The 26,231-nt window shown below is 36.6% G+C and overlaps 1 protein-coding gene across 2 annotated transcripts in view; it reads left to right on the top strand.

Moving 5' to 3' along the window:
* LOC150085062 (putative transcription factor p65 homolog) overlaps positions 1–26,231 on the top strand; it is a 141,361-nt gene that overhangs the window by 60,578 nt on the left and 54,552 nt on the right. For both annotated transcript variants that reach the window (XM_090376757.1, XM_090376756.1), the window contains exons 4-5: positions 1,506–1,660; positions 13,200–13,291. In XM_090376757.1, the coding sequence (XP_090232883.1) occupies positions 1,506–1,660; positions 13,200–13,291 (247 nt within the window). The remainder of the gene's footprint in view (positions 1–1,505; positions 1,661–13,199; positions 13,292–26,231) is intronic.

Here is a 26,231-nt window from a genome sequence, read left to right as displayed (position 1 = left end):
CTGAATTATTGGAAACCAAAACTAAATTTCCTGATGTCTCTCTTTTACTTTGATGTAAAAAGAAAATTCAATTTGAGTCATTTGATTATAAAAATCCAGATGAAGGCATCAACGATGCACAGTTAAATTTTAAAATTAATTTTTATTTTTAAAAATTGACAACAATAAATTCTCTTAAAGACAGTTTTGATTTATTAAGAACATAGTGATTTCAATTTTTTATATGACATACATAATTTAACGCATGTAACCAATCAAGAAATTGTAAAACGTTGTAAAGATTTGCAAAATAAATTAACAGACGATATCAAGAACAAAAAAGTTATCTATGCCATTGACATGGCTGACGAATTAAAAGTACTTAAAAATATTTTAAAACCAGATTTGAGAGTAACAGAAGTATTAGAGTATATTTTTGAAAATAATTTATGCACCACTTTTCCAAATGTAGTGGTTGCACTAAGAATACTTCTTACATTGCCAGTGAGTGTAGCTACTGGGAAAAGATCATTTTCCAAATTAAAAATAACTAAAAATGATCTTCGTAGTACAATGCCCCAAGACAGATTGAATAATTTAGCACTAGTCTCGATAGAACACAACTTACTGAAAGTTTAGATATGCACGGCGTGAAAAAATAATTCAGAACTGAAAGTACGAAAAGTTCAATTTATCTAGTCATTTTATATCTAAGTTTTATTTCAATTTATTTTATAAGTTAAATATGTAATAACACATGAATTAAACTTTATACATGTAATTATGTTTAGTTATAAATAAAGGTTATTATTATTACTATATGTTTATGTATTTTTATAAAATTATTATTAGTATCTGTTTTCATGATTTTTTTTTTTTTTTTTTCAAAACTAAGTGATTAAATGTTATTTAAAACATACATATAAAATTTTTCCTTTGAACGTGGGCAGCCAATATATACAGCACAGCCCTGGATATAGAGTTGCTAGAATGAGTACAGAGAAGGGCAACAAGATTGGTGAGAGGAACAAAGGGGTATGCTTATGAAGAAAGGCTTAAGTTCTGCAAGTTGCAGCATCTGGAGTCTAGGCACTTGTGAGGTGATCTGATTGAGGTGTATAAGGCCCTGAATGGGTTGAATAGGCTCAGTGCTGATGAGATTCTTCCTCTTGCTTAGATTACGAACCTGAGGGGGCATAAATTCAAATTGAGAAAAGACAGTTGTAGAATAGATGTGCGGAAATTTGCCTTTAGCCAGCAGGTAGTTGATTGCTGGAACAAAATAATGCCGTTACGAAGTAGTTTAAATAAATTCAAGGAAGAACTGGACAAACTTTTAGAGTGAATGGATGTGTGAAATGGAAAAATTTTTTTGGCTGATGCCACATAAGCTTGCTTTCTTGCATCATATGCCTCTACTAATGCTACATGATTTCAGATGTACATGTACAGCCATCTGTTATTAAATATTGAATGATTACTATTGTTAGAAATAAAACAAAGTTGCATTCTTTTTTTTTTTTTAGGTAATGAACTATCAAGGATCTGCAGTGGTGGTGGTTTCTTGCGTATCAAAGGATGGTCCTCCACATCGTCCACATCCTCACAATATAGTTGGTAAAGATGGATGTAAAAAAGGGATTTGTACCCAATTAATTAAGAGTCCAGATATGAAAATTAGGTAGGTTGCAAAGTTAGAATTTTCTTTCTTCTTGCTGTCTGATGATTTCTGTTTACTTATCTTTTAATATCCATGAGTAGTCCCAAGCTATTCTATAATATTTCATAAAAAAAAAAAAAAAAAAAAAAAATTACAGCTGTGAATTACAGGCTCTCAAAAAGCGATAAGTGTTTGCCTTTTTATTTACTTAATGGTTATTTTATAATTTACTTTATACATAGTCTTATAGTTACGCTGGTTTATTTTTAATTTAGATAAAAAGTTTTTGTAGATTACTACTTAATATACGTAAAACTGTTATTTCGTTTGAATCTTGCATCCATTGTTTTTGTATAGAGTAGTAGGGAATTCAAATTTTTAATTGTGGTAACTAGGTAGCTGTAACGTATAATTATGTAGCGCAATATGCATCACTGCATTTAGGATTCTATTAGATAGCGTAGTATTGACAATTAATTAATTAAATTTATTGATCTTATTAATTTAAAATATCATGCCCCAGACTAGAGCAGCAAAGCAACGGGCACAAAGTGGCAGGAGTGCCGTGACTTGGGGGAGAACTGAGAGGGGAAATTCTCCAATGCATCACAGCCTAAAAAAATGTGCAACTTGTGAAATGTTTGCCGAACTCTCTGGAACAGAACATGATCTAGCCAAGGAGGATGTCTCTGTGTGTGTGTGTGCCAGGTGCAGAGAGTGTCTAGAAATTAGGCATCAACTCAGCATTCTACTGAGCATCTACGAGAGCTTGAGGCGTAGGGTAGATGCCCTCGAAGAAATTAAAATGAGGGGCCCGTCAAGCTCTCAGCTGCCCAACTCAATGCCAGAGCTCACTCCTGGGCATCAAGACACCACAGCGGCAATCTCCAAGGAAGAATGTGCTGGTCCCAAAGGAACTAGTTATTGTTGGTGACTATTGTCAGGGAGAGGAGAATATATTGTGTAAAAGGACTTCCTAATTCATTTCACAAATATACATGGTCTCAATTCTAATCTCAACGATGTCCATTTCCACTTGCAGTCTTCCAAACCCCATGTACTTTTTCTGACTGAATCTCAGTTATCAGTTGATTCAACTACTGCTCATCTCAGATGTCCAAATTATTTGCTGTATGATTCCTTTCGCCTCAAAGGTGGTACTTGTGCATATGTCCATTCCGATATTCCCTGTCAGAGACTTGGCAATTTGGAATCTCCTCTCTTTGATCTTCTTTGGCTTAAAATCTCTCTACCTCATTGTGTAAAATTCATCTGTTGTCTCTACCGTTCTCCCAACTCCACTAATCACTTGGAGCTCTTTGACTTCCTCTAATTGCAACTTGACTTTCTCCAGTCCAACTTTCCTAACAGTGAGGTAATTTTCCTTGGTGATTTTAACGTTCACAACTCTAGCTGGCTTCCGTTTTCTAGTCACACCGACACAGCAGGTCGAGATGCTGAGGCTTTTGCAATTACTAATGACCTCGCACAGATTGTTCATTTACCTACAAGAATACCGGACAATCCTAATCATACAGCCAATACGCTTGATCTTTTTCTCACAAACAACCCTTCTAAGTACAAGGTTGAAGTGAGAGGTCCTTTAGGCACCTCAGATCACAACTTGGTGATTGTCTCTTCTCCAATGGAACCTTTATCTCATGGCTATTCCCAACCTCGTATTGTTTGGCATTACAAGAATGCAAAATGGGATGACCTGCGAGACTTCTTTTCTTCTTTTCCTTGGTCGGATTACTGTTTCAAAACTTCTGATGTCAACGTTTGCTCAGATCGTGTCAGTGAAATTATTCTTGCAGGAATGGAATCCTTTATCCCACCCTCCACTATAAAATCTCGTCCTTTATCTAAACCTTGGTTTTCCAATAAATGTGCTAAGGCTGTCCAAGAGAAGAACGTGGCATATCGTAATTGGCTTGTTTCTAATTCTTCAGTTTCATTTTCTGCCTACACCAAAGCTCGCAATAATTGTAAAGCAGTTATTAATCAGTCCAAACTAGAGTTTGAACAGGCTAAGAGTAGAAAACTTGCTTCTTGCCCTAATGGTAGCTGAGCATTCTGGTCTCTTGCCAAAGCTATTGGCCGCAACTTTTGCCCATCTCTGCTCCCACCTCTGTCCAAACCAGATGGTTCTGTTGTCACTTCAGCCAAGGATAAAGCTGACCTGCTAGCATCCCATTTTTCTTCCAGCTCATGTATTAATGATCTTGGTAAAACACCTCCCACCATTCCTAACACGCTCCATTCAATGCCTCCTGTGGTCTTCCATCAAAAGGATATCAGAAGGATTTTGATGAATCTTGATGCTAAGAAAGCTCCAGGTCCTGATGGTATTTCTCCACTTGTTCTCAAAACCTGTGCTCCTGAACTTACTCCTATTCTTTGCTGCCTTTTTTCACTTTCTTATTCCAAAGGTGTTTTTCCTTCTGTTTGGAAATTTGCTCATATCCAGCCAGTTCCTAAAAAGGGTGACAAATCCCTCCCATCCAATTATCGTCCCATTGCAATTACTTCTACTCTTTCTAAAGTAATGGAGAAATCAATTAACCGGCAACTCTTAAACTACCTAGAAACCTTCCATCTGATCAACGATCGCCAGTATGGATTCCGTCAGTGTCGATCCACTGGTGATATTCTGGCTTATGTTACCCATTTATGGACTAATTCAATGGAAAGGTTCGGTGAAACACAAGTAGTTGCTCCTGACATCTCAAAGGCTTTTGATCGTGTTTGGCATAAAGGTCTTCTAAACAAGCTTCCATCTTATGGTTTGCCAACTGTTTTTAGTAATTGGTTATCCAGTTTTCTCTCTGATCGCTCACTGAGGGTGATGGTAGATGGCTCTCTGTCTTCTAACTTCTCCACTAATGCCGGTGTCCCCCAAGGTTCAGTTCTTTCCCCCACTCTTTTCCTCTTGTATATCAATGACCTTCCATTGACTGGAAATCCTATCCATAGTTTTGCCGATGATAGCACATTGCATTCAACTTTCCATTTTGAGAAACCTTGTCCAGCTCAATCAGCTTCAAGTTCTCAAAAATCTGTTGCCAATTCCTTAAATGCCGATCTTCAGGTAATTCTCCAGTGGGGCAAAGACAACTTAGTTGATTTCAACCCTTCTAAAACTCAATCTTGTCTTATATCTCGCAAAAAGGATTCTTCTGCTCCTATGCTTATCTTTAGTGACACTCCGATTTCTAGGCAAAACGATATATCTCTTTTGGGGATTACCCTGACTTCTAATCTCTCTTGGCACAAGCACATTACGAATATTGCTTCCTCTGCATCTAAAAAACTTGGTTTTCTCTTTTGCTCTCGGCGTTACTTTTCTCCCAAACAGCTGCTCACTCTGTATAAATCGCAAATCCGCCCTGCCATGGAATATTGTTCCCACATCTGGGGTGGTGCCCCGAAAACCTCTCTCAGGCTTCTTGATTCCATTCAGAAGAGGGCAGTTAGGTTAATTAATGATTCATCTCTAACAGAGTCTCTCCACTCGCTTTCTCATAGACGCACTGTTTCTGCTGCATGCCTCTTCTACAGATACTTCCATGGGCACTGTTCTTCTGAATTGGCTTCTATAATTCCCGCTCTCTTTCAAAACAGTCCGAACACGTGCCGCCACCAGCCAACATCCATTTACTGTCCAACTTCAAACCCACAGAACCAACTTTTCATCTTCCTCATTTATTCATTCAACTGCCGTTTTCTGGAACAACCTTCCTTCATACGTATTTCCTGAAAATTACAATATACAGAGGTTCAAGTCCAATATCAACAAATATCTTCTTTCGTCTTCTCAACCCCCAACCCAAGCACGGTACTAAGTACTATAGGTTATAATACCTCTCGTGTTTGGGGTTCTCATAAAAAAAAAAAAAAAAAAAAAAAGGATAGATGGAACAGGACCAGGGTATGTCTGCCAGGGGCAAAAGTTGAAGAGCAGATATCATCTTTTAAAGGCACAAAAGGTGATATTGTTGTACTCGTTGGCACCAATGACATTAAGAGTAGGAGATCTGCAGATTTACTTAACAAGTACAGGTCAATGTTGCAAAAAAGTCGTGAGTTAGGGTTAAATTTGAAAGTGGCTGCAATTCTGCCCAGACATGGTAGGAGGGAGTACATGATGAGAGCCTTATCAATCAATTCAGCCCTGAAGGGACTGTGCAAGGCATGAGATTTTAAAGGTTAAAAGTAGCCGCAGGCAGAGGAGAAGGTGATTCTTGCACAACTTCTATTAAAATAAGTAGCGACCTGGAGCGAGGGGGTGCTGGGGGTTTCAGGGATTGATGGCAGTCATCATGAAACAGGTGGGTATATGGGATGTGTCAGGGTAGCTAGGAATAGGTGTATATGTGCTTGCATGTATACCAATGCTAGAAGTATAGTAAATAAATTTGATGAATTTGAAGTGTTGGTCAAGACATCAAAGGTGGATATTGTTGGGATATCAGAGACGTGGTGTCACACTGATATTAGGAATGCAGAATTGGAATTTGGGGAGTACAATGTGTACAGAAAGGATAGACAGGATAGGAAGGGAGGAAGTGTCATGCTGTTAATTAAGAAAAACATAAAATCAAAAGAAGTGCATCCAGTTGATATAGATGAACAGTGCACTGTTGAGTCAGTTTGGCGTGACATAAGCACTGCAAAAGCAAAAATTAGAGTAGGAGTGTGTTATAGGCCTAATGACTCAAATGAGTACTATGAACAATTGTATAGAGAAATAGAGTGGGCTGGTAAATCAGAATGTCTTATAATGGGGGATTTTAACTTCCTAGATATTGACTGGGACTTGTGGGTTGGTCACTCACACACTAGTAAGATTTATTGGATGATTGTTTTCTGCAGCAGCATGTTCGAGAGGCAACCAGAGAGGGTAATACTCTTGATCTGGTTATCAGCAGTGATCATTTGTGTATTAAGAATTTGCAGATAAAGGAACCACTAGGTGGCAGTGATCATAGTGTACTGATGTGCGATTTACTTAAAGATATAATTATCATCAGGGGTAAAGGAAAGGGTTTTTGCTTCCGTAAAGGTGAGTACAGTGGTTTCACTTTTTTTTTTTTTTTTTTAAATTCTGTACAGTGGGATCAACTGATGATGTTACCAACAGTAAATTCTAAGTGGGAAGCATTCAAGGAATTAATCATGGAAGCTACTAAAAGTTTCATACCTACAAAGAAATATTGTTCAAGGTTTGGGCCTAAATGGTTATTAAATGAACTAATGAGACTCGTGACAAAGAAGAAAAATGCATGGGATGCATATAAATTATCAAGCGACTCAGAAGCCTATGGCAGATATAAGCTAGTCTGTAATCAGGTCACAAAGGAGGTTAGGCAGGCAAAGGCAGATTATGAGAAATCTTTGGCAAAGGATGCTAAGTAAAACAGCAAGGATTTCTTTACTTATATAAACTCTAAAAGGAAGGGGATGAATCTGATTGGTCCACTTGATATCGATGGTTCGACTATTGATGATCCTGCTCAGATAGGAAACAAACTGAATGAGTATTTTGCATCTACATTCACACATTAGGAGTTATTAAGGTTTGAAAATGGCAGAAGGTTATCAAATTGTAGCAGGATGCTTAATGATTTTGTAATAACTGAGAGCAAAGTAGAGAAGAAATTGTTGAAGTTAAACATAAGAAAGGCACCTGGGGTGGATGGGATCTATCCAGTTATATTAAAGGAGGCGGCAAAGCAACTAAGCAAACCCTTAGCCATAATTATGAGAGCATCCTTGGATTCAGGGGAGGTCCCCGCGGACTGAGATGTGGAGATGTATCCCCAATTCACAAAGGGGGGTCGAAGGGTGACAAGAGTAATTACAGACTAGTTAGTTTAATTTCTGTTCTGGGTAAAATAATGGAGTCTCTGGTTAAAGATGCATTGCAGGATCATCTAGACAAGACTGCAGCAATAATTCAGACACAGCATGGGTTTGTTAAGGGAAAGTCTTTTCTGACAAATTTGATAGGATATTATGATGTGCTTACAAAGGAACTGGATGCAAAAAATAATTTTGATATCATATATTTGGATTTCAGGAAAGCTTTTGACACTGTTGCGCATGAAAGACTATTGTACAAATTGGAGCAGAATGGTATTAAAGGTAAATTGCTAAAATGGATAAAAGGGTGGTTGAGTGGAAGAAGACAGAGGGTAGTAATCAAAGGGTGCTGCTCTTCGTGGATAATGTTATCAGTGGAGTTCCATAGGTTTGGTGTTGGGGGTCCACTGTTGTTTTGTATATTTATCAATGATATTGATGAAAGTATATCAGGATTAGTGTCGAAGTTTGCAGATGATACAAAGGTTGGCAGGGTTGTTAATGACAGTGTGCTACTGCAACAGGATCTAGAAAATTTGGGCATATGGGCTAAGAAGTGGCAACTGAAGTTTAACCTTGACAAATGCGAAGTACTGCAATATGGGTAGAAGTAACCCCTGAGAAACGTACCAACTGTGTGGTACGTTTCTCTGGGGCTACACTTAAGGTGGTAGAAAATGAAAAAGACCTGGGAGTAATCGTGCAGTCAGATATGAAGTTTTCTGAACAATGCAGACAGGCTACCAGGGCAGGTCATGGGATTTTGTCAATGATATATAGGAATTTTGCTAGCAGGGAAAAGGAGGTGATTGTCCCTCTGTATAAGGCAAAGGTCAGGCCACGCCTTGAGTACTGCGTGCAGGTCTGGAGGCTCATTTTAGGAAGGATGTAAATTTGCTTGAACGTGTACAGAGAAGGGCAGCAAGATTGGTGATGGAAATGAAGGGATCCTCTTACCAAGAGAGGCTTAAGTTCTGCAAATTGCAGTGGCTGGAGACTAGGCACCTGTGTGGTGATCTGATTGAGGTGTATAAGGCCTTGAATGGGTTGAGCACGCTGAATTCTGATGGGATCCTTCCACTTGTTCAGATTACAAACCTAAGGGGGCATAAACTCAAATTAAGAAAAGACAGATGTAGAATTGATGTGCGGAAATTTGCCTTTAGCCAGCGGGTGGTTAATTGCTGGAACAAACTTCCATCTGCCGTTGTGGAAGTTGATAGGTTAAATAAATTTAAGGAGGAACTGAACAGGCATTTGGGAAGAATGGTGTGTTTTTTTTTTTTTGGCTGATTTTGCATAAGCTGATTCACTTGCTTTTTTTCATCACATTCCACTACTACTATTATTTTTACATTTACGCAACTGGGATAGCAGTGTTTTTCCCATGAGTTCTTAAATTCTTTCCCCGAGTTATTTTTCCCATTGTAAGGGTTTTCAGCTTATGTAATTTGCAAAAGAGCTCATGAACAAACTCATACAGATATAATATGCTAATGCAATGTGGCTGAAAAGGATCATACACCATAATACTGAGAGCGGTATCTAGATAGTCGCCAACCAGGCTAGCCGGGTGGGTAAAGTGCCTGCTTGGCAACCCAAAGGTTGCGGGTTCGATTCCCGCCTCGGGCTTAGATCAAAGTACTGCAAAAACCTTGGGAGGTACATTATGGCCACAGAAGCCTGTGCGCCAACAACTACCAAAAAAAAAAAAAAAAAAAAGAAAAAAAGAAAAATCTAGATAGTCAGTCGTAGTTTCATTTGTGTAAAGATGACTATTTGTTTTCAGTAAATTTTTTCTCTCTAATTATATGAATTGTTCATTGGTTAATTCCATGTAAAATGAAAACCCATTTTGATCTTGTTTATGATTATTTTTATGAAAATAAAAAAAAAGTGACTAAAAGTATATTATGGTCCAAAAAATGGCAATTGAAATTTAATGCATCTAAATGTAAGGTTGTGCACTTGAGGAACATAATTCTTGGAGTTGTGCATAAGCAAGGAGGAAAGGAGCCAAAAGTTGTTCAAGATTAAAAAGACTTAGGTATTACAATTCAACATGACATGAAATTTTTAAATGCAGTATAAGCAGGTAAATGTGACAGTCTAAGAAGGCACATTGGGTTCTATCTATGATTTTTTAGCACCTTGTTGCAAGTAGAATGATATTATTATGCCATGTGGATCTAAATTTTAAAAAAAAATTTGGTGATGAATGAAAAGTTTCATGAATATCTTGTTCTAGAAGAATTATTGCATTAGATGAAACTACAATTAGTTTGAAGGGTAGAATTTCATTATCAAACGTTATAATCTTCAAAAGCCAACAAAGTGACTTGTTTATTTTAGCTGACTAGAGACAGTTACATGTCAACTATTATGCAGTATAACAGCTGACACATAATATATTTTGGAAAGCCTCTACTGACTTGATAAGGCCAGGCTTGACTTTCACCTCAAGGATCATATTTCATCTCATCCAAAAACTGCTTTACAAGTTTTAGGGGGTGTTGTGGATTTCTATATTTGCTAGCTCAGAGTTCCCAAAGTGTGGGGCAGCATTGGTTTTTTTGGGGGCTTGTTTTTATGAAGCACCTTATTAATGAAATATGGGCAAACCATCCCACTAATCCAGGTATGAAGCATTTTTTATTTATTTCTATTATTCATTTTTATTTCTTTGAGATTGAATGTATTGAAGTATATGTATTAATTTATAAAAGTATGTATATTCATAGCTAAATTTCATGTCAAATCTTTATTTGCACTTTGGGGGGGGGGGGGTTGAGTGCTTGAAATTTATGAAAAATTAAGCAGTTCAAGTTCGGGAATCTCTGCATTTGCTGATTTTATGCTATTATCGAACTAGCAGAAGAATTCACAAACCAAATATACTTAAGAGGTATTGTTATAGGAAATAAGAAGAGATTACAATCAAAGATAAAGACTACGAAGAAAACTGAAAAGCACAGGATTGTTTGCTTAAAAAAAAAAAAAAAAAAGAGGATAAAGTGTAAGCATGTAAGGACAAAAGAACTGTATTTATCCTTTCTGTTATTCCAAGACTGAAGTAATAACTGGAAAAGTAAGGGGGGGGGCAAACTTTCAAATAAAAAAAAAAACCGGTCACCATATGTACATACGAAATATGGCTTCTGTAGCCAGAGCTGATTATTACTCTCTAGTCGTTCATTCAGTCAAAAATCAGTAAAGTGGTGAAGGAATTTGTTTTTCTTGCTTTTAGAAGTCTCAGTTGTGAACAGTTCATCTTTATTGAAGCCAATGGATCCATTTCAAAAGAACCTTTGTCATAAGCAGCTTGAATAAAGTTTTTTGCTCAGCTGGTAGATGTTCAGAGAATATTCTTTGTAGAAAAAGACAAGGGTTCAGATGCAGAAGACAGGTTGAATGTATGTCCTCATTTGGTCACGAGAGGTGACAATCCAAATAAGAAGTAAGAATGTGGTATTATTTAGTGACATAAGTTTTAGAAATGGGAGAAAAGAAACAGTTTTTGTTATTGTGAGTCATGCTCCTGAAAACCAGGATCATTAAAGTTTCATGAAATACCACATACTAAATTCATATAAATAATTAGCATTTAAATTTTCAGAAGAGCTTATTTTTTTTTACTATGCAGCTTTACAAATTAGCTCAAGAAAAAATGTGCTAATATATGTGAGTGCTGTGTTATAGGAGATTAATTTGACCCTTATTAATTGGAGAACCTGGAAGGGAAATTGCCTATGGAAAAGAATTTTTTAAATCAACTAGATTTATCTATATAAGCATGCTAGGGAAAGTACTGGAAAAAAGAATATTCTGGACCTGTGATGCAAATATTATCATAGGATCTGATGATACAGCTCTTAGTAGAGGATAATTGTGATGTGATAAAGTGAGGTCTTGGTTGTGAAAGGTAGGTCAGGGGTTATAATTTCAGGAACAGACACTGACAGTCTATTATGTTATGTGGCCTCTATCAATTTGGAGGACAGTTGGTGAATACAGGGGAATAATGTGAAAACTTTAAAGCTGTTATCATACAAGCCATGGGTGCATATGTACCACTGAGAAAATATCACACAAGGGGGATGCCAAGATGGATAAATAAGGAACTGACTCCATCTACTCAGACATTACTTGCCTGAAGGCAAGTAATGTCCCTGGAGTTGATGGCATATACCAGTTATTTTGAGGAAGATGGCAAAAGGTATGCATCAAACCATTAAGGTTAATTATGTGGGCTTCTTTTGACTCAAAGATGGTTCCCTTGGATTGGAGAAACAGCACTGCATCAGTGGAAAGGAAATGCATGAAGCAGTGATTGAGAATGCAGTACAGGGTCATACAGATAGAAATGGAAAAAAATGCACTTTTTTAAAGGAAAAGTCTTATTTAAATAACCTGATAAACAGTTGTGATAGTGTAACTCATGAGTCTGATGCAGTAAATAACATAGTTTATTTGGTATATGCATGGACTTACAGCTTTTGATTGGTCACTAACAAAAGATTGCTGCTTAAGGTGTAACATATTGTGATTATAGCTGATATCTTTAGATGGATTATGGGATGGTTACAGAAAGGAGACAAAGAGTCGTAATTAATGGTTTCAGAAATGGGGTTCCACAGGAATCATTACTGAGATTATTCCTGTTTCTGATTTTCTTAAATGACATTGACCAAAGCAGGTGTGGTGTGGTGTCAAAATTTGTAGATGTTGAAGATGAGGATGGTCAGCACCAGGCAGCAAGGAGGGCCTGTATTGCCCTCTATTACAATTTATTGAATAGTTACTGGTAGAGATATCGAGGTCACTACTATATAAGACAGTTGCACGGGTGCATATAGAATACTGTGTCCAAGTATGGAGGCTATACCTAAAAGACGTTAAGCTTCTTGAAAAGTTTCAAAGTTGATCAATGTGCCTGTTGTGACAATCTTTGAAGCTCTGAATATGTGAGCTGCTGAGGTGTGTATAAGACTTATACACCTCAGTAAGATACCTTCTAAGGTACCTAAATTTTTACCTAGGGTTACTGAAATGAATTAAGGTGAAATTTTCATGGTATTAAGTGATGCTGTAATGGGGGCATAAATTAATACTAAGTGGGAAGGAGTTATAGACTAGATTGTTCCTTAGATTGAATAGATAGATTGAATATTTCCTTTAATCTGTAAGTTGTTAATCACTGGAATGGATTGTTGGATTGGAATTTTTTCCTTTAGCCAGCAAGTTGTTAATTATAATAAATTGCTTCTGTGGGTAGTTGCATCAAAGAGCTTAAGAGAATTCAGTTTGGCTGGATTGGTACCTTAGGTGGAGTGCATTATGTGGATAGGTTTTTTTTTTTTTTAACTGGTTCACCAAAAGCCTAGTTTCCTCAAACTATGTAGTGAATACTAATATTACTTTCTTACACTCTGCCCATGATCTTTGGATATGGTATTCATAGATCTAAAGTTAAGGTAACATTAAAAATATATCACAATTTGGATTTTAATGTAATGTAATAGAAGTTAATCTCTTTTGCTGTTTAATTTGCATGGAAACTAAATTTGCTCTATAAATTTTGCAGTTAATTAAATTAATGTAGCATAATTAGCTTTATAAAATGGTATTGTATGGATGATAATCCATACAATGCAATCAGTAACTTTTGTCAGTTTAATCCACTTTCTACTTATAGCTTCACTAGTTTGGGAATTCAGTGTGTGAAGAAAAAGGATATTGAAGGTTCTCTGCAACGGCGAAAAGAAATTAGGGTGGATCCTTTTGGAAGTAAGTATTTGAATTTAATACCAGTAATTCTAATTAAAGAAATTCTTTAATGGTTGTAAGCTTTTAATAAAGTATGGTCTTCAAATTTATTTAATGAATTGTTAATATCATGCCTTTAAATAAAGCAGGAAATGTGAAAACCACGATGAGCATATTACAGAATAAAAGCCCTATAACATTATGCCATTAAGACAAGAACAATGGGAGCTTACTGTATTGTGGGAATTTTATGAATGACTGCAGCAAGATCAGTATTACGGGGGAAACATCCTTACCGAAATTTAAGTAATATAATTTATAAGGAGTTTGATTCCTTCTTTTATAAGGAATGTTTTTGAAATGAAATATTAAAAATGAGATCCAAAAGATAAACATTTAGAGTTTACTACAAATATTTATTAGAAGAGAAAACTGGGTAGAGAGATCTCAGAACTCACATTTTTAATAAATGTAAAATAAAACTATAAATCACATACTCAGTTCATATACTACTGTTTCATAATTACTTCTTTCGTTGACATCTTTGCTTGCCATCTCACTCAAAATTTCTCCCTGAAAACAGTCTTTTCCATTGCAAAAGTGAATTTACCTAAAAAAAATTTTTTTTTTTTTTTTTTTTTTTTTTTTTTAACTGCAGGGTCTTCATTTATATTAAAAGTATTACAGAAATTTTTTTTCTGTCTATTTTAGTTCATAAACTCTTCCTACTGAGACATATGAGGGTTGTATAATATTAATGCCTGTTGGCATATAGCTACTAAAGCATTAGCTACACAGGTAAAATCTTAAGGCATTATAAGTGTCATTTATTTGGACTGTAATCTTTGAAATGGCCTGCATTGTACTGCCTACATTCTCACTATTGTTAAACCCAGTGCTAATATCCCTTTAAGTAAAGTATCATTATATTGGTGCACACTTCATTTCTTTTCAGCTTCATGATCTTATTTATGAAAGGGGCACTTCTTAGCATATATTCATGGGAAATAAATTGAATAGGAGCTAACTAATATTAATATACAATAATAAACCATTACAATCACGCATTCTAATATCTGTCTTGGTGCTTTTCTCAGTGATGATATTACACAAAAATTAAACTGTAAATTATGTATTGGAGCAAAAAATTATATAGTAAAACAAAAGAATATTAAAACTCTCATCAATACCATTCATGATAAGAGTTTTAGGAATTTAAGTGATGCAGAATCTACTTAGTGCACATTTTCTAATCCTAAATCAGGAAGATAAATTATTTTTCAGATCTTGGCACACAATTTGAAGTATAAAAACCAGGTGATACTTTAAAAAAAGAAGCAATTTGTGTAGCTATTCTATGGAAACTTTTGTGTTCACCTTACCTGTTAGTGTTCAGTTCACATGCACATACAGCCTTTCACATAGTCTCTGGCAGCACAAATCATAATAAAACAAAATATTTACATAAAGAAAATAGAATTCTTTGATTCCTTTCTACATTAATTTACCTTTGATTAATGAAAAAAAAAAAAAAATAAAAAGAGATATATTGCTAGACTGAAAAGAAAGAACTATATATGCATTTTTTTGTCAATATATTTGACAAAAAGAAGCAAAAATTGCTTTGGTGTAAAAACAAAAATATCTTCTGGGGTTGGAAGCAATCACAGTCTTGAAAAACTGTTAAGGCATTGAATTCAGTGCATAAAAATTGGATTTATCTTTTGTATTAATTAATAATACAGATATTATACATTTCTTTTGTAGAAATGTATAATATCTATATTAATAATTAGACTGATGAGTTGATTTAACTATAAAAGCTTTGGTAGTGCTTATTTCAATTTTGTTATTATCTAAAATTGAACTCAAGCATTGTGCTTAAATGGTTTAATGGTATTCAGAAAGAAATGCTGCAAAGTTACTTATATAAATTTGTGTAGAAAACACCGTTAACATAATTTAAGAGCATCCTTCATTATTAGGTATAAGGATATCTGTGTAAAGAAAATATTTTCAGTATATCCCTCCACTTTCTGTGTTGTCTTATTAACCCATTATACAAAGGTCATTCAAATGTAAAAAAAAATATATAAAACCAATATAAACTGCATATCATGATGATAATAATCTTGTTGCATTACTGGTCACAGTCTGGTCAAGAACCAGTATAGAGATCCATTTGTAATCTGATTTTTGAATGCATAAGGAATAAAACTTACTGAAAATTATTGCATTATTGCAGAATGTTAGCTTATGGTGAGGTGTGTGCGAGTGAACAGCAAGTCTCTGAGTGCAAAAGAGATGCTGTCTTAGAACACAATGACCAGGAGATGAATCCTGGTGTATTACACCAGAAAGCAAGTTCCAAAGTTCAGAGTTACACCATACAAGCTTACCTTGACTGAAGAAAGATAGTATCCAAGCATCAATCAAGATAGTGTTACTCACTGTATTCTGGGATCATAAAGGATTAATTCTGAAACATTCGAGAGAGAGAGAGAGAGAGAGAGAGAGAGAGAGAGAGAGAGAGAGAGAGATGGTGAAAAGTGACAAATAATTGTGATGTGCTTCTGAACCAATTAAAGCAAGGATTTGAAAGAAACATTGCCGTTTACTGTCCTCTTGTATGTGTGCCTGCAATCATCATAACACCTCTCCTCACACTTCACATTCTATATTGAATCAGATATAAGAGATGGTGTTATTGATGAATCCTCCACATCAGTAATACCTGTCATTTTGCTGTGACAGGTGTTATGTGCTAAGTTCCTATGTTAAGGGATGTCACTTCTCATTAGAATAAAATGTTGAGACAATGGTGCACAAATGGCTTCAACACCAACCTCAGAACTAATGCAGTAAAAAGAAGTGTCAAATATAATGGGAAGTACAGTGAAGAGCGTATGCATAGTGTCCTTGTTGTTTGTGAAATAAAACTTATTTTAACTTTTGCACTGCACTTTCGTTTGAATGACTTTTGTATTTAACAATAATTTGTGGTTAAAACATTCAGTATTGGATATGCATCACATTAGCACAAAATTAAACAAATGTTTTATAAAAAAAAGTGTACATAACTAAATACATTATTTAATCGCATACGCCACTTTTTAAAATTGTTTTAATTTTGTGAATCGAATCAAATCAAATCCTTTTATATACATTTCCTTACCAGTGTTCTCTCTAAATTATGACACAGTATTGTTTTCATTTAATTTTATTAGAGCTATGGTGGTGAGAGGTCACCTGTTTGTTTGGTGGCTAATAACCACCAAAACAAGCAAACACAAGCAAATATATATTTTTTTAATTAGCTGCAGTGAAACACCATTCATTCAGCAACAGTAATTCCTTTTCCCAACTCCCCCTTCAACGCTGGGATGAGGAAAGGATTACTATAAAACTGCACTTTTGAGGGGTGCAAAATGAAAAACCAGAAACTGAGAGGAAGGATCCTACCATTCTGCCAGTATTTTTTTTATTTATTTTTTTTTATGAAAACCCCAAACACGAGAGGTATTAGAACCTATGGTACTTAGTACCATGCTTGGGTTGGAGGTAGAGAAGATGAAATTTTCATGGCACCTCCGTAGCCAGGTGCGCAGGAGCAGCAGTGCATAGCACACACTTCTTGATTAGACTGGGGTTCGAGCCAATGATCACCAAATATGGAGGATGCGGAAAGGTTTTGTTTTCTGTATTTATAAATGATATTGATGATGGTATATCAAGCTTAATGTCCAAGTTTGCAGATGATACAAAGGTTGGCAGGGTTGTCAAGGACACTACTGACACTATGCTGCTGCAACAGGATCTGGAAAGGTTGAGCAGATGGGCTGAGAGGTGGCAAATGAAGTGTAACATTGACAAATGTAAAGTACTACACATGGGAAAAAGCAACCCCAGAGCAACGTATCAACTCTGTGGTACTACACTGACAGTGGTAGAGAATGAAAGGGACTTGGGGGTGATTGTGCAGGCAGATATGAAGTTCTCTGAGCAGTGCAGACGGGCTGCAAGAGTAGCTCATGGAGTATTGTCAATGATATACAGGAATTTTTCCAGCAGGGATAAGGAGGTGATTATTCCATTGTATAAGGCAATGGTCAGGCCACACCTAGAGTACTGTATACAGGTCTGGAGGCCTCATTTCAAGAAGGATGTAGAGCTGCTGGAACGAGTACAGAGAAGGGCAACAAGATTAGTGAATGGAACAAAGGGGTGCTCTTACGAAGAAAGGCTTAAGTTTTGCAAATTACAGTGTCTGGAGACTAGGCACCAGCGAGGTGATCTGATAGAGGTGTATAAAGCCTTGAATGGTTTAAGCATGCTCAATGCTGATGGGATTCTTCCTCTAGCTCAGAAAAATCACCTGAGAGGGCATAAATTCAAATTGAGGAAAGACAGATGTAGGATAGACGTGCGGAAATTTGCCTTTAGCCAGCGGGTGGTTGGTTGGTGGAACAGACTGCCATCCCTTGTGGTTGAGGTTGATAGCCTAAATAAGTTTAAGGCTCAGCTGGACAGGTATTTTGAACGAACAGAGGGGTGAAGTGGAAGTGGGTTTTTTTTTTTTTTGGCTGATGCTGCATAAGCTTGCTTTCTTGCATCAAATGCCTCTACTTAATGCTAATGCTAAAAAAAAGGTCAGGGAAGGACCACTGCATATCCCCAGAGCAATAGCCTTAGTTGCTAATAATAACAAATAACAACAAAATTTTCAGGAAATACTTATGAAGGAAGGTTGTTCCAGAAAATGCAGTTGAATGAATAAACAAGGAAGATGAAAAGTTGGTTCTCTGAGATTGAAATTGGACAGTAAATGGATATTGGCTGGTGGTGGTATGTGTTTGGACTGTTTTGAGAGAGAGAGAGAGAGAGAGTGGGAATTATAGAAGCCAATTCAGAAGAACAGTGCCCATGGATGTATCTGTAGAAAAGGCATGTAGCAGAAAAAGTGTCTATGAGACAGCGAGTGGAGAGACTCTGTTAGAGATCAGTCATTAATTAACCTAACTGCCCTCTTCTGAATGGAATCTAGAAGCTTGAGAGAGGTTTTCGGGGCACCACCCCAGATGTGGGAACAATATTCCATGGCAGGGCGGATTTGCGATTTATACAGAGTGAGCAGCTGTTTGAAAGAAAAGTAAAGCCGAGAGCGAAAGAGAAAACCAAGTTTTTTAGATGCAGAGGAAGCAATATTTGTAATGTGCTTGTGCCAAGAGAGATTAGAAGTCAGGGTAATCCCCAAAATGGATATATCATCTTGCCTAGAAATTGGAGTGTCACCAAAGATAAGCATAGGAGCAGAAGAGTCCTTTTGGCGAGATATACGACAAGACTGAGTTTTAGAAGGATTGAAATCAACTAAGTTGTCTTTGCCCCACTGGAGAATTACCTGGAGATCGGCATTTAAGGAATTGGTAGCAGATATTCAAGAAGTTGAAGCTGATTGAGCAGGGCAAGATTCCTTGAACTGGAAAGTGGAATGCAATGTGCTAATATTGGAAAAACTATGGACAGGATTTACAGTCAATGGAAGAAGGTCATTAATATACAAGAGGAAAAGAGTGGGGGAAAGAACTGTACCTTGGGGACATCAGCATTAGTGGAGAAGTTAGAAGACAAAGAGCCATCTACCATCACCCTCAGTGTGCAATCGGAGAGAACACTTGATAACCAATTACAAAAAACAGTTGTCAAACCATAAGATGGAAGCTTGTTTAGAAAACCTTTATGCCAAACACAACTGAAAGCCTTTGAGATGACAAGAGCAACTGCTTGTGTTTCCCCAAACTTTTCCATTGAATTTGTGTATAAATGGGTAACATAAGCCAGAATATCACAAGTGGATCGACACTGACGGAATCCACACTGGCGATCGTTGATCAGAAGGAAGGTTTCTAGGTAGTTTAAGAGTTGGCGGTTAATTGATTTCTCCATTACTTTAGAAAGAGTACAAGTAATTGCAATTGGACGATAATTGGATAGGAGGGATTTGTCACCCTTTTTAGGAACTGGCTGGATATGAGCAAATTTCCAATCAGAAGGAAAAACACCTTTGGAATAAGAAAGTGAAAAAAAAGGACCTGGAGCTTTCTTAGCATCAAGATTAATCAAAATCCTTTTGATGGAAGATCACAGGAGGCATTGAATAGAGTGTGTTGGGAATGGTGGGAGGTGTTTTACCAAGATCATTAATACATGAGCTGGAAGAAAAATGGGATGCTAGTAGGTCAGCTGTATCCTTGGCTGAAGTAACAGCAGAATCATCTGGTTTTGACAGAGGTGTGAGCAGAGATGGGCAAAAGTTGCGGCCAATAGCTTTGGCAAGAGATCAGAATGCTCGGCTACAATTAGGGCAAGAAGCACGTTTTCTACTCTGTCTGTTCAGAATCTAGTTTGGACTGATTAATAACTGCTTTACAATTGGGCGAGCTTTGATTTGGCAGAAAATAAAACTGAAGAATTGGAAACAAGCCAATTATGATATGCAACATTCTTCTCTTAAACAGCCTTAGCACATTTATTGGAAAACCAAGGTTTAGATAAAGGATGAGATTTCAAAGTGGAGTGTGGTATAAAGGATTCCATTCCTACAAGAATAATTTCACTGACACGATCTGAGCAAACGTTGACATCAGAAGTTTTGAAACAATAATCTGACCAAGGAAAAGAAGAAAATAAATCTTGCAGGTCATCCGATTTTGCATTCTTGTAATGCCAAACAACATGAGGTTGGGAATATCCATGAGATAAAGGATCCATTGGGGAAGAGACAATCACCAAGTTGTGATCTGAGATGCCTAAAGGATCACTCACTTCGATTGTGTACTTAGAAGGGTTGTTTGTGAGAAAAAGATCAAGTGTTTGGCTGTATTGTTAGGATTGTCTGGTATTCTGGTAGGTAAATGAACAATCTGTGCGTGGTCATTAGTAATTGCAAAAGCCTCAGCATCTCGACCAGCTGGGTTGGTGTGAATAGAAAACGGAAGCCAGCTGGAGTTGTGAACATTAAAATCACCAAAGAAAATTATCTCACTATTAGGAAAGTTGGACTTGACGAAAGTCAAGTTTCAAAGAGAGGAAGTCAAACAGCTTCAAGTGATTAGTGGAGTTGGGAGAACAGTAGAGAAAACAGATGAATTTGACAAATGATGTAGAGACATTTTAAGCCAAAGAAGATCGAAAAGAGGAGATTCCAAATTACCAATTCTCAGACAGGGAATATCGGAATGGACATATGCACAAGTACCACCTTTGAAGCAAAAGGAATCATACAGTGAATAATTTGAGCAATTGAGATGAGCAGTAGTTGAATCATCCGATAACTGAGATTCTGTCAGAAAAAAGTATATGGAGTTTGGCATTTGGCAGACTGCAGGTGGAAATGGACATCATTGAGATTAGAATTGAGACTACGTATATTTGTGAAATGAACTAGGAAGTGTTTGGGAGGTTTAGATCTTTTTGCAGATAAGCTTACTCTATTAGTTTGACAATTCTTGGTGTATTTAATAGTAAGAAAAGCGAGGGGGAGACATGTTGTATGAAGTAATGAAATTTTTGGATAGGGAATAAACATGGTAAGAATATACTCAAATCCTTGACATAACTTGGCCTCGACAATGCCCCCCTGCATACACACTACTCGACTCCCTCCAGTCACCATTTGGCAGAGTAATGGTTGCAAGATTGAACTAGCTGATTCGAAAGCCTCCTAGAGAGTTACCAATAGGTTCGGTCCAGTGTACTAACTAGCGGCCAGTCTGTGAATAACGTTTTAGAGCTGTACTCTCGAAATGTAAGGAAGATTGGATCTCGCCATGATGTCCATCATAACCTCAAAAGTCATCAGTCATATGGCATGATGGAAGAGATAGGGAAGGGTTGACTGGAACTTAGCTCTGGAGACTAAACATGGGTTCCACCACTTCAAGCCTCCAATAAGCAAAGTGGTGGTATTACACCAGTTGATGAGAGTCATCCACCATCTAGAATTGCATAGTAACACAGAGGGGTGGCATTCCTCCATGTGGTGTGGGTGGCACACCTCGACCCCTGCTTATGTTGGTTCACACCTGGGTGGTCACCCACAGTGTGCTTGCACATGGTGGTTATACCCAGGATTACTAACTGTCCGACAATCTTGAAGGTGTAAGCAGAGGATTTGCTTGTCACAGATCATCCGGACTTCACCGAAATTGGATCCACTTGACTTGCGTGACTCACCCGAATATCAGTTCCATCAGCATTTTAGACTCCCAGTAGCAAGTACAGCTTGTCTGGCATATCTGAGAGAATGTCTGTAACAACCACAAGGACCATGATAGAAGACAAGTGCAAAACATATACTACTCATGAAATTTCAAATAAAAAACCATAAAAGTGCATTGAGGATAACATGAAATGACAGCTATGAGACAGCTTAACCAAGAAGCAAAAAAAGTCCTATATTTTTGGCAGCCTCCCTTGTACATTTATTTTATAATACCGTAGTAATAGACGTAAAAAAAATTTAACTTAATTCTCAATTAAGCAACTTGATTCTCTTCATAATAACCTAAATAGCAGCTAATTATTTCTTTTATTGCATTACAGCTGATACTTTGCAAAAAGATAACAAAAATGAGACAGCTTTACCAATTAACGAAAATAACTAAGATAACAAAAATTGCAATACCCATATGGAACATTTTTATAAGCAATCATAACAAAAGATTTTCATATGTTGTTCTCCTCAGTATCATAAATATGTACAGCATTTATATATAACAAATCCATACACATTAAAACTTAAATATTTAAGTATTAGCAATAGCAAACTAATTTTAAAGACTGTTAATGAAAAATAAAAGTCCCTATATTAGGAAAAAAAAGTTTTTTGTTTGGTCTTTTCACATCATTAATTACAAATTAAGAAGCTCATGTCCTCAAAATATATATCCTTATAGGAAAAATTGGTTTCACAGCATTTTGCTGGTGTGCAACTAATTTTTGTGAATATGGAGTATGTCTCTTCCAAAATTAAAAAAAAAACTAAATAACCATGTCAGGTGCAACGTGTGGCACATGTTTGAATCCAAAGGATTCCACAAAATAGTGTAAATTCCATGTAAACTGATGTAGTAGTAGTAGTGGTGGTAGTAGTGGCATGTGATGCAATTAAGCAAGTGTGTGAGCTTATGCAGAATCAGCCAAAAAAAAAAAAAATTTAGAACAATTCCCTCTAAATGTTTGTCCAGTTCCCCCTTAACCTATCAACTTCCACGACAGATGGAAGTTTGTTCCAGCAGTTAACCCCCCCGCTGGCTAAAGGTAAATTTCGGCACATCTATTCTACATCTGTCTTTCCTCAATTTGAATTTATGCCCCCTTAGGTTCGTAATCTGAACAAGTGGAAAAATCCCATCAGAATTCAGCATGCTCAACCCATTCAAGGCCTTATACACCTCAATCAGCTCACCTCACAGGTGCCTAGTCTCCAGCCGCTGAAATTTGCAGAGCTTAAGCCTCTCTTGGTAAGAGGATCCTTTCATTCCCCTCACCAGTCTTGTTGCCCTTCTCTGTACATGCTCAAGCAAATCTACATCCTTCCTAAAATGAGGCCTCCAGACCTGTACGTAGTGATCAAGGATAACTGTATGTGGCCTGACCATTGCCTCATACAGAGGAACAATCACCTCCTTTTCCCTGCTAGCAAAATTCCTGTATATCATTGATAAACTCTCTTGACCTGCCCTGGTAGCCTGTCTGCATTGCTCAGAAAACTTCATATCTGACTGCACAATTAGTCCCAGGTCTTTTTCATTTTCTACCACCTTAAGTGTAGTACCACACAGTTGGTACGTTTCTCTGGGGTTACTTCTACCCATATGCGGTACTTTGCATTTGTCAAGGTTAAACTTCAGTTGCCACTTCTTAGCCCATATGCCCAAATTTTCTAGATCCTGTTGCAGTAGCACCCTGCCATTACTGTCATTAACAACCCTGCCAACCTTTGTATCATCTGCAAACTTTGACACTAAGCCTGATATACCTTCATCAATATCATTGATAAATATACAAAACAACACCGAACCCTGTGGGACTCCACTAATAATATTAGTCCATGAAGAGCAGCACCCATCGATTACCACCCTCTGTCTTCTCCCACTCAACCATCCTTTTATCCATTGTAGCAACTTACCCTTAATACCATTCTGCTCCAATTTGTATAATAGTCTTCCGTGCGCAACAGTGTCAAAAGCTTTCCTGAAATCCAAATATATGATATCAAAATTGTTTTTTGCATCCAGTTCCTTTGTAACCACATCATAATATCCTATCAAATTTGTCAGACAAGACTTTCCCTTAACAAACCCATGCTGTGTCTGAATTATTGCTGCAGTCTTGTCTAGATGATCCTGCAATGTATCTTTAACCAGTGACTCAATTATTTTACCCGGAACAGAAGTTAAACTAACTGGTCTGTAATTACTCGTGTGACCCTTCGATCCCCTTTGTGAATTGGGGATACATTTGCACATTGTCAAAGGATCACCTATGTGGTCATCCTCTGACGGAAAATGTATTTTGGTATTTTAAATACAGTAAATAAAAAAAAAAAAATAGGTAATTAATGCTAGTTAACAATTGCAGGATAAAAAAAAAATAAAGCAGAAATTGCATTGCAGGAATGGTATTCTTTTATGTTAACTATGTCAAGAATAAAATGCAGTACATTCAGAAGTAATTCAAAATCTAGTAGTAATTAAAGAATGGAATATAAAGCCAGTTATGATAACAGAATATATATCTTAAATAAATATATTTTTTCTTCTGCATCCAAGAATGGTTGCTGTCTGGCTCTAATGCTGATATGCCAGTCAGGCAGATTGCTTTCACAGGATTTATTTGGATGACACTAGGAATTGCAAAGAACTTGATTTTTAAAATATTGGCATTTTCTACTTGCACACATACTTTACAAGAGCATCTTTTGAATCCTTTTCTGCTTTGAACAGAAAGTTTGCGAACCAGAGCTCTTAGTTCCACGGTTGGAATCTCACTTACAGATAATCTGTCATAATTAACTCTTTCAAAACAATTCCTCTGAAGCCAGTTTTCAATGACTCCCCCTTTGGCCAATTCTGTATTTTGCCTCTTATGTCAAGAACTAAACCTATCAGGTTTGCAGGGTCTCCTCAGCCATGATCAAAGGTGGATACAAACACATATACACAATCTCCAACTTCCACTTCTCTCAGTTTTTTATTTGTTTTTAGAACCATTTTTGTAGCAACACGTTCCATGTTTTTACTTGCAACCTTCTTTAATTTAATCACTAGATGGTCATCTGCATTAATATCTCCATCCTTTGTTAATGTTTCTGAAAGAGCTAGATGATTACTTAGTGAATCATCAGTGGTTATTTATTCACCTTTTTTAGTTTCTTCTAAAGTGTGTTCATGACTTTCTTGTATCGTTTCATCGTTATTTGTATTAAGTTCTTCAGACACCACAACACATTGTCCTATGAGTTGATGTAATTCGGCATCTCCTTCACAATCTAAGTCAGTACATGAATTTTTCTTCTGTTGTGAAGTTAGAAATTGCCCTGTATTACTCTCAGGGTGAATTAACATCTCCATTAAACTGTCTTCAAGTAGGTTTAATTTGGCATCTCCTTCTTCACAATGTAAGTCAGTATTTGATTTCTTCTGTTGTGGAGTTAGTACTTGCACTGTCTTATCTCAGGGTGATTTAACATCTCCATGAAACTCTCTTCATCAATTCCGGGCTGAATTTTATTCAGGAGTTCTATTGGAAGGTTTGTACCAAGTTCCAGTTTGGGTTTCACTCCAAACAGAGCTTTATAAGGCTCCATTTTTATAGTTTCATGGTATGTAGTATTCATATTCCACTGTACAAACTTTATTCCTAGACTCCAATTAGAGCACTTATTATCTCTCATCCATGCAACTAGAGAATCTTTAAGTGTTGCAGTGCTTCTTTCTGCTGATCCTTGGCTCTGTGGGTGTCTGGGTCTTCCTTTCACCAAAACTAAACCTGGCCAAAGAGCAGAGAGTTCTCTGATTATTTCAGCTGTAAATTCCCTACCATTATCTGATTGCAAGGCATGTGGAGACCATACTCTAGAAAAATACTTAATAAATGATGAGCCACTTTCTTTTCAGTTTTCGAGACCACGCTCTAGTCAAGTGAAACTTCTTCAGGTGCTCTTGATAATGCATAATGAATCTGTAATTCCCATCTGGTAAATTTTGGAAGTCAACAAGATCCACCTGACCCCTTGATTCCTATCACTAACGGTAATAGGTCTGATGACAATTCCACTAACGGTTTCCTTTCTTTTTAGCTTCTCAGTGCATCTTTCGCATTGTTTTATGAATTTAGAAACAATTTGTCTTGGCATGTTGGCGTAGTACTCCATTATTTTTTTGCGAGTTTTTGTCTTGCCTTTGTGCCCAGTAGACAGATGAATATCACGAATGATTGTAATAGCAGATTCTTTTGTGGCCATGAGATGACTATCTTTTTTTGTCACTACTTTAGTAACACCCACTAAATTTTACCTAGTGTACTTAATTCTAAGATGATATCTTTGTCTACTCTTCACGTACTTTTCACGCCAGCTCTTTTATCGTTTAGAATGTGTATCACATTTCTTAATAACCATCTCTAGATATTCATGCATATCACTCTTTTTTTTTTTTTTTTGTGGATATGAAAATTAATCAAATTAAAAATTTTAAAATCAAAATTTATTTAAACTTACGGATAAATGTCGGATATTTTATGAATAGATACAAAAATAAATAACATTCTCAGTTAAATTTAAATTTGATTGTTTTGTTGTTATGATTAAGAAGGAATGAAAGTAATTCCGATTAAACTTATATGGCTAAGAAGGAAGGACGGGACATCTTAAGATTATTTTTCGACTTTTGGATTT

Source organism: Mastigoproctus giganteus, chromosome 6 (assembly GCF_048544385.1).
Source record: "Mastigoproctus giganteus isolate SK-2022 chromosome 6, ASM4854438v1, whole genome shotgun sequence".
NCBI classification, from domain to species: domain Eukaryota; kingdom Metazoa; phylum Arthropoda; class Arachnida; order Uropygi; family Thelyphonidae; genus Mastigoproctus; species Mastigoproctus giganteus.
Note: the sequence above shows the minus strand (reverse complement) of the source record. Positions and strands in the feature narration are given on the sequence as shown.